The sequence below is a fragment of the Agelaius tricolor genome, unplaced genomic scaffold (assembly GCF_023055355.1).
Source record: "Agelaius tricolor isolate 1412-34295 unplaced genomic scaffold, bAgeTri1.0.p SCAF_7, whole genome shotgun sequence".
NCBI classification, from domain to species: domain Eukaryota; kingdom Metazoa; phylum Chordata; class Aves; order Passeriformes; family Icteridae; genus Agelaius; species Agelaius tricolor.
The window spans coordinates 4,262,160-4,281,343 of record NW_027269267.1 but is presented as its reverse complement, the minus strand read 5'-3'; the positions used below and the strand labels follow the sequence as shown (position 1 = coordinate 4,281,343).

Genomic DNA, 19,184 nt, shown 5'->3' with positions numbered 1-19,184 from the left:
CTCTTTGTTCTTGGCCAGGAAATCCACTGGATTTGCTTGAATATAAGAAGCAGCACAGCATAATAAAATCTGGAAACACATGTGAACTGTGTTTATTACTTCCACGTGAATGTCTTGTTGGCCAATGGAAATTTAAATGCCCTGTTGATTGTTTCATTTGTATTTGCAGAGAAAAGCTTGTACAGCAGATGAACAATGCTAAATTGTTTTTTTTTTCCACTTCTCTATTATGTTACCAACAATGCTGTTCTCTGCTTCAAAGTACAACTATAATTAGAAATGTGATTATGTAAAAGTGGCACCATCTTATTCACTCCTTCTGAATGAGGATTCAGCTTCTTCCTGTGTTTAGTCCTATTGTGCCTATTTTTGCTTTCCAGATGCCTGAGTTCCCCTTGGGATTGCACCCACTAGGTGGAATTTATCTTGCAGGGGATTTATTCTGTGCTGGCACCTGCCTCATCTAAATGCAGGAGCTCAGCTCCACAGTTGAAATTTCTTCTTTCTGAAGCTCCAAGTGCCTTTCAACCTTCCCTGTGCCACTTATTTATCCTGCATGCCAGCCATCTTTCCCTATTGGAGAGGGTGTCTCTCTTTTTTTTTTTTTTTTAATTTCCAGGGATTCCCAGAGCCAGTTTTGCTCTCTTTTGAGTCTCTCTTGATTGATATTTAGAATAAACACCTTCCCACCTTGCATCTTTGCAAATTATCAAAAGACAGAAGAAATAATAGTCTATTTTGTGCTCCAAACTATCATAAAATGCAGTGGCAGAATTAGAGAAGAGAGTTCATGGCTTAGCATTGGGATTGCAAGTTCTTTCTGCAGGATAAAAGAATCCATCTTGTGCAAATGAAGGTTGCCCTGAAATCTGTCTCATCACTGCTCGCTGGGATCTCCTCCAGTGGGGTCACCTTTTCAAAAACTGACCCCTTACCAGCCTTGCTTTAGAAAATCCTGTCAGAATCTACTGCATTCAACATAGAGTGAAACATCCAAGTCTCTGCTTGGGTCAAGCAAAACTGACAATTTTTTTTTTACAAGTGAACACTATATGCAAATACAAATCATATTGGTGGTATTGGAATTTATCCTACCATTTATTGGGAAAAAATCATGTGTTAGGCTTATCAGCTCTCCAACAGAGGTTATGAAGGTACTTTAGAGAAAATGTTGGGGGAGCTTTTAACCACCTGGAGACTACAATCCTTCCAATGAGATCTGAATAGCCCATGGCTGAAGTGGTTAGTGTTACGACTAATATTGGCTCTTTCCACTGATACAGATTCTTCAGTTTAAGGTGGCAGTGGGACTCCATGGAGTCACATAGATGGCAGAACCAAGATTGTCATAGGCACCTGGGTTTAGAGGTCTTTGCCAGAAAGACCTGACCAAATGATATAAAGCATTTACTAAGCTGTGTCTGTATTAAGTATAGACCTGTGTTACTATGAAGGAGTAATGGGAATTTCTTTTCACTGTTTGCTCAGTTCTTTTTATTACTTTATAAATAATTTTTGCCATGGGAAGACTGTAAAAATAAATTTACGGATGCTAACAGAAACTACCTGTGTTCCAGGCAGAAATTTAGTCTCTGGAATTTCATAAAGGCAGATTACTGATAGATTTTTTCAGGCTGGATGAGGAGTGCTGCCTCAGCAAGTGCAGGAGTAAGCGGATCTGTGTCCATTTACACTAAAAGGGGTTTCTCATTTTACTTTTAGGGGCAAACCACTTACTGTGTTTAACCTGGCGGTATTTTCTTTGAAAACAAGAAACATTTTATTATTTTATTTATTTATTTTATTAGAGCTGCCATTAGCATCCAGAATAGCTTTGATTACCTTCCCTGGGTGCCGCGTTTGGCTTGGCGTCGTTGTCGCGCGCTGCTGAAATTCCTCAGGTTTTCAAGGTCCGTTCTTTTTTTTCTCCTTGTCTTGCAGTTTTCAGTGAAGAGCTACACGCCAGTCTCTACTTTGTCAATGCATCTCTGCAAGAGGTAGTGTTTGCTAGCACCACAGGGACTCTGGTCCCCTGTCCAGCAGCGGGGATCCCCCCGGTGACGCTCAGATGGTACCTAGCGACGGGCGAGGAGATCTACGATGTCCCAGGGATCCGCCACGTCCACCCCAATGGCACTCTCCAAATCTTCCCCTTCCCTCCTTCAAGCTTTAATAACTTAATCCATGATAACACTTACTATTGCACAGCTGAAAATCCTTCAGGGAAAATCAGGAGTCAGGATGTTCACATTAAGGCTGGTAAGTTGAATCTTTTATTGGGTTCACACAGGATTGAGGAGGGAGGGAATTTGGGTGTTTCAAAGAGCAGAAATCAGTCAAGGGACGTTGGCCAGAAGTGCAACCTCTAAACTCTTATTAAGTATATCATGAATTCTTTCCTCTCCTCTCCTCCCCAGTTTGAATTATTTTGCTGCTGAAAAGTTAGTTTTCCAAAGATCAGTTGAGCACAAATACAAGGAGAAACGAACTGATGATCAAATCAACAATCAAGCCATGCTTGCACATTAAAGAGCTGTGTGAGAAGAAGATGGATTTTGTACATGGGCTGGAAGAGAAGAGGAATGATTGGCCTAAGATCACAGCTCTCCTCACTTGTTTGTGGTCACTTGTGCTTTGCTTTGAGAGAGAAGTTTGTGTCCCCTGCAATGATTCAGAAGCTGATGTGGGTCCGCAGGCAGTGCTTTCCCTTTAAGCTAAAATATGCAAATGAGCAGCATGGTTTTGCATCTGTTTTCTGTATTGACTGGGTCAGCCAGTGGGGAATTACAGAGGAATCAAAATCAGGCCTTTTGTTACAACACATGAACGTGATTGCACAGCTTTTGAAGATTTTGGTCTATCTGCTTCAGTTAATTAAAATATTCAAACAAACAAACAAAAAATAGTCTGGGAGCTGACCCTTGGCAAATACAAATCCTTGGAAGCTCTTTGTTTTTGGTGGAGATATGCTTGGCTTTTCTCAGAAGAGAACAACCTTTCCTCTAGAGATTTGTCTTCACAGGAGTTTCACAGGGAAAAAAAACCTGTGAAGAGTTAACAAGTAGATTTGCCTGAGACTTTCTTTTTAAATAATAAAATGCACTCTCATCTTCTTAACAATAAGTTAACATTCAGAGATCTGTAGTTTGTAGGCAGCTGGGAAGCAAGAATAAAAACCAGGTTTCCATAAAATTCGTGTCTCATTAAAATTTTAGTCTAGGAAAGTGGGTTTTCTTGCACAAGAAGCATCCAGTAGAAGCAAGTTATCATGTTACATATATGAGGAGTTCTATGATGGCCTGTGCTTCTTATGAAATTATTTAGTTGTCCATAAAAAAACAACCAAACTTGAAAATCAAAGATTCATACAAACACATTGTAACCAACTTTATGTTTGAAACTCCATTCTGGTTTTTGAGCTTTTGGTTTTACTGTCGTGGATTTGAGCGCAAGTTGTCTGGTAGAATTATATTTAGAGACAACATAATGTTTATTTTTGTCTTTTCTGGATTTGTTAATGTGTCTCCATTTTAAACACCTTTTGGGCAGTATTTTTTTCCAGGACTGCTTTCCAATTTTTACATTTCTTAGATAAACTAATGTGGTGATACAAAGAAGGCTAAAACTTGCAGTTTTGCTGGCTAAGGCTCTGAGCTGGTGTTCCTTTAGGTGTCAAACATTCATCCATGGAACTCCAATACAAGATTTCTCCCTCTGCTTGAGAAATGAACCTTGCAAATAAAAAAGGGCCTTGGAAAAGGACTTTGCTGTTGGCAGTGTGGGTGCTTGGCTCAGAAGTTAATGACTCCTCTTTTTTTGCCAAGTCAGGAATGCCCCCTTTACCTCTTTTCTTTCCTTTTGTAACCTTTTACCTCATTTCCACTAATTTCCCAATTTAACTCAATTTCTCAGTTAATCAGAGGTTTGGATAATGAGTTCCCTTCCTTCACATGAACTGATGCTGTGTCAAAGCTGTCCCTGTGCCTGATGACAGGCCACAGCTACCAATGAGCACCTTTTCCAAGGGCTGTGCAACCCCTCAATCACAGGAAAACACAATTTGAAGTCTTCTGTGCATGGCAGTCAAGTGCATTTTATGCTCAGATGATAAGCCCTGGGTTGCTCAAATTTGAAATGAGAAACTTCATTTCTTTATGTGGTACTTGCAAATTATTTCTGTTCATGTGAAATCTGAAAAATATTACAGACTGGCATGAATTAACATGGGATTGGGTTTTTTGTTTTTGGAGTTTTTTTTTCTAATTTCCTCCTTCCAATGTATTCCAACAGCAATTGGTTTCCTAAGAGTACAGAAAAAATCAGTGGATAATCTGGTCATAGCACAAAGACATATATGGTTCTGCCCATTTCTCAAAGCTTGAGAAAGTCTGGAGCTCATTTACCCCTTTTCCCAGGAATTGGGGGGCAGATGCAAAAATTCCAGTTCACAGTAATTGTAATTGTGGTTCTGCATGTAATTTGGGATATAGTACAACAATATTCCCAAACTCCTCTCAAAAAATCATAACCCCCAACCTGGACACCCAAACCTAGTCCTCTTCCATGCCAGTCCCACATGGGAGTCAAGGTCTCCATTTTATCTTCAAGCTCTCCCATGCAATCATGGCACTGAAGAGTTTGGTTTTTTTTGGTTTTTTTTTTTTTTTCTTAAGCAAAGGTTGACATTCTCATAAAAATTAATGACCTTGGGACTTGGGATTAAAAAAAAAAATAGAAAAAGTAAAAATCAGCAATTTATTCATGGAAACTGTCAAAACTATGATTTGGAAATAGCTGAGGAGCCTCATAAATCACAATAATGTAAATTTTTTAAAGCAAGGAAATGAATAAACTCTTTCCAGTTTTTGTGCCTCACATGGTTTCTGTGTCAGATTTTATTGCCAAAATCAGTTGGCCAGATTTTCAAAGTGGCCAAGTGTCACTATAGGACAGGAAATAACAGAACACAGACATGCTGCTTCTTTTAAGGTAAAGAACACTTTTTAATTTCTGATTCCAACATTTATAGTTTTCCACAAGTGACAGTGGATTGGAGGGTGACAGTGCCACCTCTCCAATGATACTGGACAAACCAACAATCCATCAAATTTCTCTTCCTCCATAAAAGAATGCAAACCAATGAGTTATTTACAGAATGTGTGTAAAAAAAAATCGTTCCAAGAATGTAAACATCAGAAAGCTTAAAAAATCTTAAAAAATCAAAGAGACAGCCAAGTGTTCTGAAAAGTGCAAACACCTTCAGCACTGGGTTGGGGTATTGCTGCTGAACAGGCCTTTCCTGGGAATGATGGCTGGAGAAAGAGCACAGACACAAATCAGCCTCATTCAGATGATCCATGTGCCATTCCCTGGGTGTGGGACAAGGTCAGGGAACTGCTTCACCACAGGGCAGCCAATGCTGAAAAGTCACTGCATTAAAGGTGCTTATAATATCAGTTTAACAGTCATAACAGGGTTAAGAATCCTAACCTTCGATTAGAAATCAATTATTGACTTTTTAAAAAACAACAGTGTCCATCTTGCAATAGAAAATTGATATTTTTTTTCCTTTTAAAAAAGATATTTCATTTTAAATTAAATTTAGTTCTTTTTGGTTAGGGCTTCTCTAAGTTACATTGTTACAGCAATGTTTGGGATGGAGAACTTCAATCTTACTTTTTGCAGTGGTAACAATGGACCTGAAAATTTGAAGACTGTGGTTACATTTCATTACTCTGCCATTTTTTTCTTGAAATCCACCCTAAGTGGGGCAGATATTTGGAAATTCCAGCGCTGCTGGTGTTTAGAAACACTTTTGTAAACTCTGAAAAGAATTTACTGACTTTTCAGCCAGAATCAGTGGGGCTAAATGTATTTGTACAGAGCTTGATCTTGGTCTGTTTGTGGACAGGAAAGATGGGCCAGAAATGTCCCTGTAATGTGGCATCTCAGCATTGTTGTTCTTCCCAATAACTTTTACTCTCAGGCAGATGCAGGTCTCAGGCACACTGAAATTTCCAGTGCACTCATCCCTGTTCTCATTGAAATGGTTTGTTTTGGCTCTGGTGATTCCTTTTTTGCACCTTGACCTTGTGTTTCCATGGAGAATCTTTGTTGTGCTTGTCTGTCCTGTCTCACCCTTTCACTTGCTGTAGAAAACATCTCTCTCTTCTCTGCTCTGCCACCTGCTCCATGAACTCTTGCTCACAGAAATGATCATCCCTCACCCTTCATGGAATTATTTCAGGATTTGCCTTCTTTCCATTCTCCTACCCAGTGCAACTTCATCTCATCCCAACATCATCAGTTTGGTGTGTGGGAATGATTTTTCCAGTTGTGCTTTTATCTTCCTCGTCCACCCAGTTGTTCTTTTTTCTCTTTTTCTATTATATTAATTATTTCAGACTCAAGACAAGTACTATGCTGATTCTAAACATTTTTTTTTGAGTCATGTTGGATTTTATTATAATGTGGTTTTTTTAAATACAATTGTGGTTTGGTTGCTGGGATTTTTTTCCCATTAAGTGATCTCTTTCAGGACTGGTCAATCAAATGTAGCTCTCCTCTTACTCTCATTTCTTTGTGTTCCTGACACACATTTCGTTTTTTCTCTCTGTCACCTCCATCAATTTTCTCCTTTGGTTCTCACTTCTTCAAAATCCTAAATGACACTGACCTTCCCTTCTCCCCTCTGGATGTGCAATTCACACACAGCACCTGCCTGTACCTCTGTGCTCTTTGACAGAGCACAAAACCCTCTGTGAAGGGAAATGTGGCTGGGGAAGCTGCACAAGTAACATGAAACATAACTCCATTTACCCACATAAACATGCAGTTCCTACACAGAGACTCCCAGAATTAGGTGAGGAAAAGACACAGAGTAAGAGATGCAGATGTTGAGGAAACAAAAAATCTGGGAACGTTTTGCCTTGTTTTTAAGTTCTTCCAAGCCTTCTGATATTTATATTCTTGTAAAGAACTTTCTCTTTTTTCTGTAAATACTTATTGTTTTGCATTCTTTTCTGAAAAAAGAAAAATTTAATGAGCTGTTGGTTTGTCCTGTGTCATTGTAGAGCTAGCACTGTCACCCTCCAATCCATTGTCACTTTTGAAAACCTATTGGGAGGAACAGTGGATTTGTCTTTACAAACAAGCTGTGGGTCTGCTGGTAGGTAAAACCAGCTTTAGAAAATAAAAGAAACAATGGGAAGGATTCACTGATTGATGAAGGGAATAAGATCTTTGCTTTTACAAATAAATTTTAGGTTTGCTGATAAACCTAAAATTGAGAGATGAAATTCATTGAGAGATGAAAGAAACAATGGGGGAAAAACCTCCTAAATTCCATAAGAATTAAAAATTAAAAGGGAGGGTTATACATTAGAGGGAAATCTCTGGTATCAGGCATTCTGGGCAGTCTGTACCTCTCAAGTACCTCAGCCAATGGGGAAAGAGAGAAGGGAAAAGTGGCCGGGAAATTGGGATAGAAAGGAGTCTGCATCCTCCAAAAATTTGAGATCCCAGGGGAATGCCCCATGGCCTCCCCCTTTATTCCAATAAAGTAAAAGGACTCCTCTGTCTCCTTTTTGGACACAAAACTCTGGGGTTTGTGCATTAATTTTCCTAATACTATAAATGTTAAAGTCAGAAATTAAACAACCTTCTTTTTAACTTAAAAATTCCAGTATCCGCATTGTTTTATTCCCTATCCTATGAAAACAGGAATGCTTCTGTATCAACTTGTAGGTGTGTGCCATTCACTGAGATGAGAGCTCCCTGACTGATTCTGGGGGCACTCTGCAAAGCTGGCTGAGGCAGTGGCTGAGGTGTGGGGCTGCAATTTCTGTAGCAATTCCTGTAACAATTCCTGTAACAAAGGCTCCTCTTGTCCCTGCAGTTTTACGGGAACCCTATACAGTCCGTGTGGAGGACCAGAAAGCCATGAGAGGCAATGTAGCAGTGTTCAAGTGCATTATCCCCTCCTCTGTGGAGGCATACATCACTGTTGTCTCATGGGAGAAAGACACAGTCTCGCTTGTCTCAGGTAGGCTCTTACAGATTTTTATTTTTGTTTTTCCCAGCTGGCAATGGCAGAGATGTATTGTATTTGTGCAGTGCCCGACAACAGAAGGAATGATGAATCAGACTCCATGTTCTCAGAAGGCTAATTTATTGTTTTATGGTATTATATTATATTAAAGAATTCTAAACTTAACTATACTATAGAATACAGAAAGGATACTTACTGAATGCTAAAAAGATAAAAATGAAAACTCCTGACTCTCTCCAGAGCCCCAACACAGCTTGGCACTGATTGTCCAAAGAGTGAAAACAACTCACAGCAGAATCCAATGGAACAATCACCTGTGGGTGAACAATCCCCAAACTCATTCCACATGAGCACAACACAGGAGAAGCAAATGAGATAATGTTGTTTTCATTTTTCTCTGAGGCTTCTCAACTTCCCAGGAGAAAAACCTTGGGAGAAGGGATTTTTTCAGAAAATATGAATGTGACAGAGATGTTTCCTGTTTCTTTTTTCCCCCCCAAATGCCTGATGTTTGCTTTGGTTCAGTTATAACTGAGTGGGATGTCATCCTCCCAGTAATGTATTTCACTTCAGTGTTGCTGCATCCCTGTGACTCTGTGTGTGTGATGTGAAGGCTTCAGACAGCCCTGCTTTTCTAGCCTGCTTGAGGGGAAAATAACATGGTTTTTGTTTTATACCAGACATAAAACCAGCTTTTTGGTGCTGTGGCAGTGGGTTTGCATTTTAACTTTGAAAAAGAGCTTGTGCACGCCAAGGAAATTTGAGTGTCATAAACATGTGCTGGGTTGTAATTGTTTTTAGTAGTGATGTTACTCATGGATTAGAAGAAATCCTGAGTCTAAATGAGTTTGGTTATGTTTAAATGAGGTATGTAATCAATATTTATAGTTTCATAGCATTTTAATCCCAAATATCTTCATAGATAACAGTGGAGGCTTAAGCACTGCCATAAGCTGAACATATTGAAGTGAAAAAATCTGTACTAAAGCAGTTATGTGCATTAATCTATTTACTGACAAAGGGAGAAAATGTGAGGCATTGTTCAGGAATTTGGGCAAAGAAAATCTAACATTTCAAAGCATAAATATTGTAAGAAATTAATGGGAAAACGGGTAGGAGAAATATTTTCAGTATAGTACATATCTGAATTATATATAATGCAGAGTGCAGCTGTTGTTACACATACAAATGATTTATGTGTGCAGAAATTGGAAATGTATTGTTCCAGGGCTGTGCAGAATGGGAAAAAAATAGTTTGAGTTAAATGTTGTACAGTCTGCTCAAGGAATATGTTTGTGTTTATGATGCTCAAGCATGTGGAAATGTTTCTGCACACCTCCTCAGTATATTAATAATTTTTATTTTCTGGAAAATTGCGTCATTGGTGGCAATACCTGTGTCTCTATATGGCTCATATTATAGATTTAATTTCTCTCCATGTTTTACTGATTCCTGACATCACCTTGAAATATTTTGCTCAAAAATTATTAATTCAAAGACACTTCTAAACATTTGGTAGGTATTTAAAAGCCACGCAATTGATGATCAGTTGTTCTATGTTGCACTGTCTAAGCTTGGTAAATTCATTTTCTTATTATGCTCTTGGATTTTGATAATATCATAATTTTTTGTCATTGAGCAACTGCAGCTGGGTGTGTTTGCACAGAGGTCTGGAATATCTGAATTGCTGGACTCACCAGCACTTCAGCTAACAGGTCAGAGTTGTATCTAAATGAAAAAAACCACAAGCTTTCCATTATTCTGTATATATTGATGCAGAATTATGCTTAAGTTGCTTATGATTGCAACTATTTAACACAACAGTGGATGGATGTGTTTATTTTGCTTAGTCTTAAAATAATCTGCTACGTGGCTGGAGGAAAAAACATTAATTTCTTCATGATTAACTACCTTAATTTTATTTCTAAGTTTATACATTCTATGCTATAAGAAAAAGATGCCTGTTTTCTGTGGAAGCATTGGCTGAGAGGACACAATCTGAGTTTCTTCTACCCCTGTGATATCTGAGAGTGGCTCAATCCTACCTAGACCCTGGAATCAGGAGTAGGGGACACCCAGGTCTCTGTAATCTCCTTTTTAGGGAAAAAATATTCCAGCTCTTCAAAACATCACGGCTGCTACTTACAGATAATTTATTTTTTAATTAGCTTATATTGGTTTTGATCCCAAATTTTGGGGGAATAAAACAGTGTAATAACATTCAACTATATAGATCTAAATCTAATATTTTTTCCCTTAATGCACCCTCTGACAATGGTTGAAAAGGCTACAATCATTAAAAATCTATTACAAACTTTAGCAAGTTTCTTATTATCTCACAATCCCTCAATTCTGCAGTTGGGAATTGAAATGAAAGTAAAACACAGTTCATTAGAATAGATGTCATAAAAAAACCCAATTTATTGTATTTTTTTTTAGTGTGCAAGACCAGATTCATGCACACAGGAAAGTACTGGAAGCTATTAAGTACTGGAAAATATAAAATTCTCTTTTTTTTCTTCATTATTTTTTCTTCTAAATAACTGATTTATTGGTTATTCATTAGCACCTCCAAAAAGGAGAGCCAGCTTGAGGGAAAACCCCTACTATGAAAGGAAAGAATATAATCATAGTTATAATGATATATATATTATATATATTTATAGCACAATATATAATATATATTATAGTTATATATTATAAATATATTTGAGAGTAATGCTTATCATGTTTTGAAGAGGACAAGGTTTTTTGTGGGGAAAAAAAAGGTAGTATTTACTTGAAAAGAAAAGCAAAGAGAAAAAGTGTGTGAGTGGTGAGGATAAAGATGAGAACATTTTCTGAAGGGAACTGCCGAGAAAGATGGGGAGAGACTTTTTACAAGGGATGGAGTGACAGGACAAAGGGGAATGGCTTCAAACTGTCAGAAAGCAGGTTTAGACTGGATATTAGGGAGAAATTTTTTACTCTCAGTGTGGTGAGGGCTTGGAACAGATTTTCCAGAGCAGCTGTGGCTGCCCCTGGATCCCTGGCAGTGCCCAAGGCCAGGTTGGACACTGGGGCTGGAGCAGCCTGGGACAGTGGGAGGTGTCCCTGCCATGGCAGGGGTGGCTCTGGGTGATCTTTCAGATCCCCTCCAACCCAAACCATCCTGTGATTCTTTCATTTTCACTGAGATGACACAACCATTTCAAACACAAGCCAGAGAAGCCTTTTTTTCTTTTCTGAAGGATTTAAACCCTGATGCAATTCTTCCAACAACAACCTAGAGTAAATATTTCATCTACCTGTCTATCTCTAGTCCCATTCTGACTACAAGGATAGAGCGATCTGGAGATGTAAGATGCACCAGAATTCTTTCTTTTCTTTCTTTCTTTCTTTCTTTCTTTCTTTCTTTCTTTCTTTCTTTCTTTCTTTCTTTCTTTCTTTCTTTCCTTCTTTCCTTCTTTCTTTCTTTCTTTCTTTCTTTCTTTCTTTCTTTCTTTCTTTCTTTCTCTCTCTCTTTCTCTCTTTCTTTCTTTCTCTCTCTCTCTCTTTCTCTCTTTTTCTCTCTCCCTCTCTCTCTCTTTCTTTCCTTTCTCTCTTTCTTTCTTTTCTTTCCCTCTTTCTTCTCTCTCTTTCTTTCCTTTCTCTCTTTCTTTCTTTCTTTCTTTCCTTTCTCTCTTTCTTTCTTTTCTTTCCCTCTTTCCTCTCTCTCTCTCTTTCCTTTCTCTCTTTCTTTCTTTCTTTTCTCTCTTTCTTTCTTTTCTTTCCCTCTTTCCCTCTTTCCCTTCCTTCCTTCCTTCCTTCCTTCCTTCCTTCCTTCCTTCCTTCCTTCCTTCCTTCCTTCCTTCCTTCCTTCCTTCCTTTCCTTCCTTCCGCCACTTCCTTCCTTCCGCCACTTCCTCCCTCCCTCCCTTTTTCTTCTTTTCCTTCCTTTTATTTGTAATATTAAAAAAAAAAAAAAAAAAAACCCAAAACCACAATGTTTTTTACTTTTCTAGGGTAAATATATCCTGCCTTTTTAGAAAGAGAGTTTTAGAAGGGTGTTCCTTTATTAAAACTGTACAATGTTTTTGGTCTTGCCACAGTGGGCTATCCTGGGCGTATCTGTATATTTGGTTTTCAGGGAGCACAGTGATGTCCACAGTAATCCAAGTGTGTAATAAATACAGCTGGGCAGGAGCATCTTCTGTTTCCTGGCTGCAATTTTATGTCGTGCCTCCAGGTTATTGTAAAATAATTGGGAGTTGAAACATATTAAGACCTATTACCAGAGCTTTTCCAGGGAGTACCCCAATAAATCATCCTCCATGTTCAATAAAGGGGAAGGTGCCCATGTTAGAAGCCAGAAATACCAATTCATGTGATGTTTCCATGTGCAGCCTGGAAAGGTGTGCAGGGGCTTGTCTGTCTGTTAGGAAACAGAATTGGGGTTTTGCTCCTACTCTTGTTCTTCTGATGTGGCAGCAAACCTGAAGCCAAAAAGATTTTACAGGATCTCCTCTAGGGGCAAAGGTAGCAAAAAAGAATTTAAATCAAGGAAAAAACAATTATTTAGGTGAATCTGTTTTGAGGAAAAGCAGAAAACACTGAGCTCCAAAGGCAAATACAGAGAAATCTTTTCATACTGGAAAACTCCATTTTGAGGGATAATGGTGAGATGGCATGTTCAGCTCTCTCCACTGGACACAGCTGTTTAACAATCAGACTTTGCAGTGCTGTCTGACAAGCTCTGATGTGTCAGCAAAATTAAGGATTGATGGTAACTCTGACAAGTCTCAAGGGGCTCACAAAGTGCAGGTAACTGCTGTACCAAGCTCTGCAGCTGCAGCTACAAGGTTTCTTTTCCTAAAATCTTTCTATTCTGAAGAATTTTGCATTGTCAGTTGACTTGCAACCATCTGAAATTAATTTAAATTATAATAGGGAGAGCAAGGCAGTGCAGTTTGCTCTTGTACCTGTAACCAAATCCTACATGTTTTCATTAATGGCACTAAACATAAAATCTTAAATCAGCCTAGAGCATTGTGTTCATCCTAGAATCACCCTAGAATATCTGATGGCTAGCTGCACATGGCTTGCTCAAAGGTCAAACTTCCTTTCCCTCCTCCTGCTTTCCTTCACAAACCATTTCCAAACAAAAGAGACTTTTGGAATCAGTTTTGTGCTGACCTTGTGACCATTGAAAGCAGACTAAGCCCCACAGGACCAGAGAGCTCAGCAAAGCTGAGGGTTTTTTTCCAATAAAATCCCCCCAAAAAATTATAAAAAAAAATTAATAAAAAATTAAAATAATAAACCCAAGGGACAATAGGAAAGTAAAGTGCCACAGCTCAGATTGTGCTTCTGCTCCTGTTAAGCAACAACAAGGCAGAGGGGAGTCAAGTGCTTGGCTCATTTCTTCTTCACACACTGAACTGTGAAACTGGACTAGAAAGGAAAGTGAAATAAGTGCTGATTGGGCTGTGCCCAGGTGAAAGCACAGAGCAGAACCCACTCATGTTTTAATTAGTCCCAGGGAGAGCAAAGGATGGGTGTGGTTACAGCAGGAGGGATTACTGGGAGTGAAGGTCAGTGTAAGGGATCAGCAAAGAGACAGGAGCAGAATGAAGAATGGGTGTAAACAAAGCCTGAAGAATTAACTTGGGTCTGTCACTGCACTCTGTATTTCTGTTAGGAATGCCTCCTCTCCTGCTCCTGGTAAGTGCCAGGGATTTTGAGTTTTTCTGTGTTTCTGAACAGTGCCAAGAGCAGGATCATGAGTAGGTTCATGCCCCGACCTTTCTGAATTCCCATTTTCTTGTCTAATGACACACCATGCAAGAATCTCTCTGATTTATACGTGGCCTGTGACTGCTTAAAAAAAAAAAAACAGTAGAAAAGGGGAGAGACAGATAACAGCAGCTGTGCAGAATGGCATATTTGAGTGTGCACTGGCAGAACAGCAGCTCTGAGGAAAGGTGAGTGAGCATGGATGGAACGTGGTTCCCTGAAGGAACCCTGTGATTGACGTGCTGGTGACAAGTGATGAGCCTTCCAGCCAGCCTCCTTCCCCTCAGCCTGGAATTAGTCACACTGGACCACAGCTTGAGAAGTGTCACTGATGTACACTGACCTACATTTGGCCTAATGAATTGCATTATTTATTTACACACAGTTCCTCAAGTCTTGTCTGTGAAAGGCTCGGGGGCTCCTGGATCCCTTTCTGCACCAAGGGCTTTTCTGAGCTGCTCTGGTTGGCAGTCAGCAGCCAGGGTTTGCCAGGAGTTACCACGTGGTGACATCTGAAACTCAGCACTGCAGCTTTGGCCTCAGCATTCAACCAATGATTGCTATTGAAGAGCCATTATGATGGGAACACTCAATGCAGAAAGGTTTAGCTTTTGGTTTTGTTTTGTTTTGGGGTTTTTGGGGCTTTTTTTGGTCTTTTTTGGGGGGGGTTGATAAATCTGGGTTTTGAGGAGGGTTTTTCTGGTTTTTTTTTTGTTTTTTTTTTTTTTTTCTTTTTTTTATTGGCTTGAGTTCTATTTAAGGACTTCTTGATTAAAAGACTTTTTTACTGAATTTATGACTTTTTTTCATTCACACTTACTATGAGCAAGCTTCATGGATTATTTAAAAACTAAATACTCAGAAAAATTTTCTCAAAGGCAGTCCTCCTCCCACAGATAAAGTGCTACTAAATTCAATTGATTAATGAACATCTTACTATTTCTTTTGAAGCAAAAAAAGATCAAAAGTTATTATAACTATTTTCATAATAACACAAAAACATCTTTAAGTGGGCCTACCCTGGACAGTCCAAAGCAGCTTTGGGCTTTGGAGATTACAGCAAAGGTTGAGTTTGCACAGGGCTGGTTTTTCAGCCACGAGGTTTGTACATAGTGCAAGAAAAAACAAAGTCTTTATGGAGACTGGTCCCGTGTGAAGTGCTGTGATCAGAATTAGATTATTGCTGGTGACCACAGGGGTTAAGTGCAGCCATTTGAATGAGGTTGGGTCTAGTAGAGATGAGCAGCGATGTTTCTTGCTTTGCTTTGATGTCAGTGCTTAACCACAACTGCCAAAACTCAAGTATTCAAGATATATTTAACCTATGTCCCTGAATGCTCTACATGCAAGATTTTTTTCTGGTTCCAGGTGGAGTGAGATAAAGATTCCTTTTTTTTTTTTTTTCAATTATTAAATATTAGCAACATATATACAATTTTAATAAATCTGCATGCAAACTACCTTCTACCAAAAACGTGTCAGTGAGGTTTAATTCTTCTCTTCAGAGTTGTATCAGCACTCAGAAAGTACAGCAGGCAAATCTCTCCCTGTGCTGAACTTCCTGCACTCCCTGGAAAGCTGATGGGAGCAGCATTCAGCCACACTCAGGTCAGGCTGCAGGTTTGCTGTTCCAGTAATGTGTTTTCTGAGCTTTCTAAAGTGCACTTGCCCATCTCTAAAGACAATATATTGCTTCCTCACTTTTTCTTTCAGCAAGGTTATTTTCCTGAGGGACCTAGGAAAAAATTATTTACTGCATTATTTAAGAAATGTCTAGTTTTCCACGTTTTTTCCTGAGAGCCCTGCTCTTTTAAGAGGACAGGAGCTTATAGCACCAGAAAGTGGAGATGGTAAAAAATTAGCACTTCCTGCTTGTGCAAACAATTTTCACACTTTCCTCTGTCTGATGAACTAAAATTCTGACTGAGGCCATGTACTCAAACAGTTCACTGAAGGAAATTATAACAAGCAGTAGGACAAGAGGAAATGGCCTCAAGATGTGCCAGGGGAGGTTTAGTTTGGGCATTGGGAATAATTTCTTCACTGGGGGGGGTGGTCAGAACAGACTGCTCAGGGAAATGGTGGAATTGCCACCCCTGGAAGTGCTAAAAACACACCTGAATGTGGTACTTAGGGAGATGGATTAAAGGTTGGACTCGGTGATCTCAGAGGTCCTTTCCAACCTGAACCATTCCTCTGTCTTCTCTGGGCTCCATTTTTGTTTCCTGTTCCATTACGTTGGAGTGTTTTGATCAGGTGAATAATTTTAAAGTTATTTCTCTGGTATGGGTAGCATTGGATGCAAGGATTTCAACAGCCTGGTGGGGAGTCAGGAGTTGGGAGCCACTTGAGGGGATGAAGATGGAAAGCATCTGATCCACATGTCAAAAAATCACTTTTTGGTAGCACAGAGGAAAGTGAGCAATGTGTTTGTAGCACAGGAGTGGTTTCTGATCATTTACTCAGTACAGGGAAGGGAAATGCAGTGTTAACATCACAGAGAGTGGTATTTCCCTGTAGAGGGAATGTGTGGATTTTCCTCAGTGTGACTGGACATTTTGGCTGGTCTGGGGGCAGAAACCAATGGTGGCTCTTTGTGAGAGATGGAGGAGAAAAATATCTTTAAGTGGGGTGTTGTGGTGGTTAAAATCCAGAAAGTCAAAATTTGCTCTGTCTCACCATACTCAGCAATTTTAATTCTAATGGGAATCACAAACAGGAGCAGTGGCTTTGTCATTTCAGTAACAAAGCATGTCTAGGAGAAAAGTGTATCCTAATTTTTTCTTTCCCTTTTGTTGGTGCTGAGTTTTGGGCAGCCCTTCATTTCCATCAATGGGAGGGACCCTTTCCCTCTTCTCACTTTAAAACAAACCAAAATAAAACCCCAAATCCAGCACCCCCTGAATCCTCTTTCTCAATTTTTTGCCTCAACTCTTTAATTTATTTCCTCTCTACTTAAATTAAAGCATGTGAAAAACTTGATTGGATTCAGGTCCCCTTTAGAATTGCTTTTGCCTTCTTGAGAATTAAACAGAGACACAGAGAGAGAGAGAAGATTGCAAATCTGCTTCTGGGTAAATGTTTCAAATATTTATTTTTTTATTATTTATGTCCTTCTCTCTCTTTCCATCTCTGTATCCATCAGTGAGTGTATACATATACATATATATATATATACATATATATATATATATTCACACACACACACACATATATGGGCACTTATCACATCTCTCCATGGGCCTGAGGCTCTGTTGGACCATGCATAACATTATCCAATCTGATGCCCAAACTGTTCTGTTTTACCACCTTGTTATTGATGTTGCCAGTCATGAAGAGGTTTCTTTCAGCATGGCTGAATTCAGTGACACAGTTAGCCTTTCACTGGAAATATCTGTGTCACATTATTTTCTCTCCAGATGTGCTTGAAATTTCTTTCGTTTTCCTGGGTGAAACCCATTTTATCACCTGGCCAGTTTTTCCCAGCCCTCATGGTTTCTGTAATATTAATTCTCTCTGGGGCTTGAAGGGCCTTTAAATAAATATGGCCTGCATTTAAATGAACTTGATGTTTACCAGCTCTTTATTAAAGGTGAAATAGGAGCAGACTGACTGCTAACCTTCCCAGGTGCTCACTCAATATTCTCCCATTTTCTTTGCTGTTATTTCACCATTCTTCAGGCAGTTTTTTGTTTCATAAATACAAAAATTTTCTTCAATACTTAAGGCAATATTTTTATCTCTTTGGTTTATTTGCATGATTTGGGGTGGGGGTGTCTGATTTTATGGACAGCAAAGCTCAGATTTGGTATCAAAATTCTACAAACGGGTATCAAAATTCTACATTGATGAATCAGTGTGCTCCTTTTTGGTCCAGTTTTATGATTTATTTTCATTTTTGCTTTTTGAAATTGCGATTGTAGCATTGTTTTCTTCCTTATAAATCTCCCCTGCCAGGAGCTTGTGATCTTGTCACCTTAGCAGTGGGTAAGTAGGTGACCACACCAAGCACTGTGTGCTTGAGTTTTCCCATCAAAACCCAGCCTAACCTGAGCAAACAACAACGAGCTGTGACAGCTTTGATGTGAAGGGACAAAATTGATGCATGGGATTCATTTTAATGAGTGTGTGCCTCGCCACTGGGAATCCTTTCTGCCTGTGGACGTGGTTTAGCTGCACTCTGAGGGGAGCAGAATGGCAAAACTGCCACCAGCTGTGGTTTTCAGGTTGTTTTTAATACATCCAAAGAGATATCTACAGGTGACATCTGGAAAAAGAGCCAAACAACCAGAAACAGAATATTCTATTGTTGTGTGTCGTACCAGGTGACTGATTTCAATTAAAACATCATTGTGGAGCACAGTGCTGCTAAGTTGATAAATCCACATTTTTTTAGGGCTCATTTGGTTTGCCTTCCTTGTCAAGAGTCCAATTTTAATTGAGAGGCTCATTAGAAGAATGACTCATTAGAAGGGACTGGAGGTGCCTGTCTGGTAGGGCTTTGTTTCATTTGCTGTGACATCAGTGTTGTACCTGGGCTGCTGATCTGTAAAGCCACATTTTAATTGCATGTGTGTTTTCCCTTTGGAGGAAGGTTATGATGGAGGCCAGGTGACCTTTTAGTCAGAAGCAAGTGAAATTTAAAGCCTGTGATCTGGTGTGTGAGCTCAAGCTGTGCTGGGGCAGATGCTCTGTCCTGATGCAGAAAGGCAGGAGATGCAGAATCTAAACATTTTATGTTGTGAGCAGTTGCCAAAAACACCTGGAAAACTTAAAACCAGTGAATTTTATGTAAGAGTGAGAATAGAGAAAAAAAGATTAAATTGTTTATATGTTCTCTACCACCACCAAAATTACATTATAATTGTGATTACGGATATTTTTCACAGCAAAAATAGCCTACCAGGGTTTTTTTTCTTTTTTTTTTTTTTTGTTTAAAATAAGTTCTGCATGTTCTTGCCATGCACTCAAGCACTGGTGGTGTTGAATGGGTTGAAATGTTTCCTGTGGGCCATTGGAGACCAACGTGATGGCAACGCTTTCAGCTGCCAGAGGAGTGTGATCCACAGAGACCTGTCAACAAAAGCAGGTCAACAGGATTGAGCAAGGCAAAAAAAATCAATAAATCTTTGAATTAATCATGCAGCTGCCAGGGAGAATTATGGGTGCATGAAATGAAGGCTGTAGGTATATGTCTATGGCAACTTATTCTCTCCTACCTCATTGTGTCCTTTCCTGTGCCTGCAGCTTTTCCTTTCCCTGCTGCCATCTGAAAGGCTCTGTGTTTATTTGGGTACCTTCATGGATTACTCACCGTTCATTTCAAAGTAACCAATTTGGTTTTGATCACAGAAATTCCCCTTTCCTTCCTCTCTGTCTG

The 19,184-nt window shown here is 39.3% G+C and overlaps 1 protein-coding gene across 4 annotated transcripts in view; it reads left to right on the top strand.

The window, feature by feature from the left end:
* DSCAM (DS cell adhesion molecule) overlaps window positions 1–19,184 on the top strand; it is a 479,690-nt gene that overhangs the window by 65,229 nt on the left and 395,277 nt on the right. For all 4 annotated transcript variants that reach the window (XM_071430161.1, XM_071430162.1, XM_071430163.1 and 1 more), the window contains exons 2-3: window positions 1,942–2,259; window positions 7,898–8,044. In XM_071430161.1, the coding sequence (XP_071286262.1) occupies window positions 1,942–2,259; window positions 7,898–8,044 (465 nt within the window). The remainder of the gene's footprint in view (window positions 1–1,941; window positions 2,260–7,897; window positions 8,045–19,184) is intronic.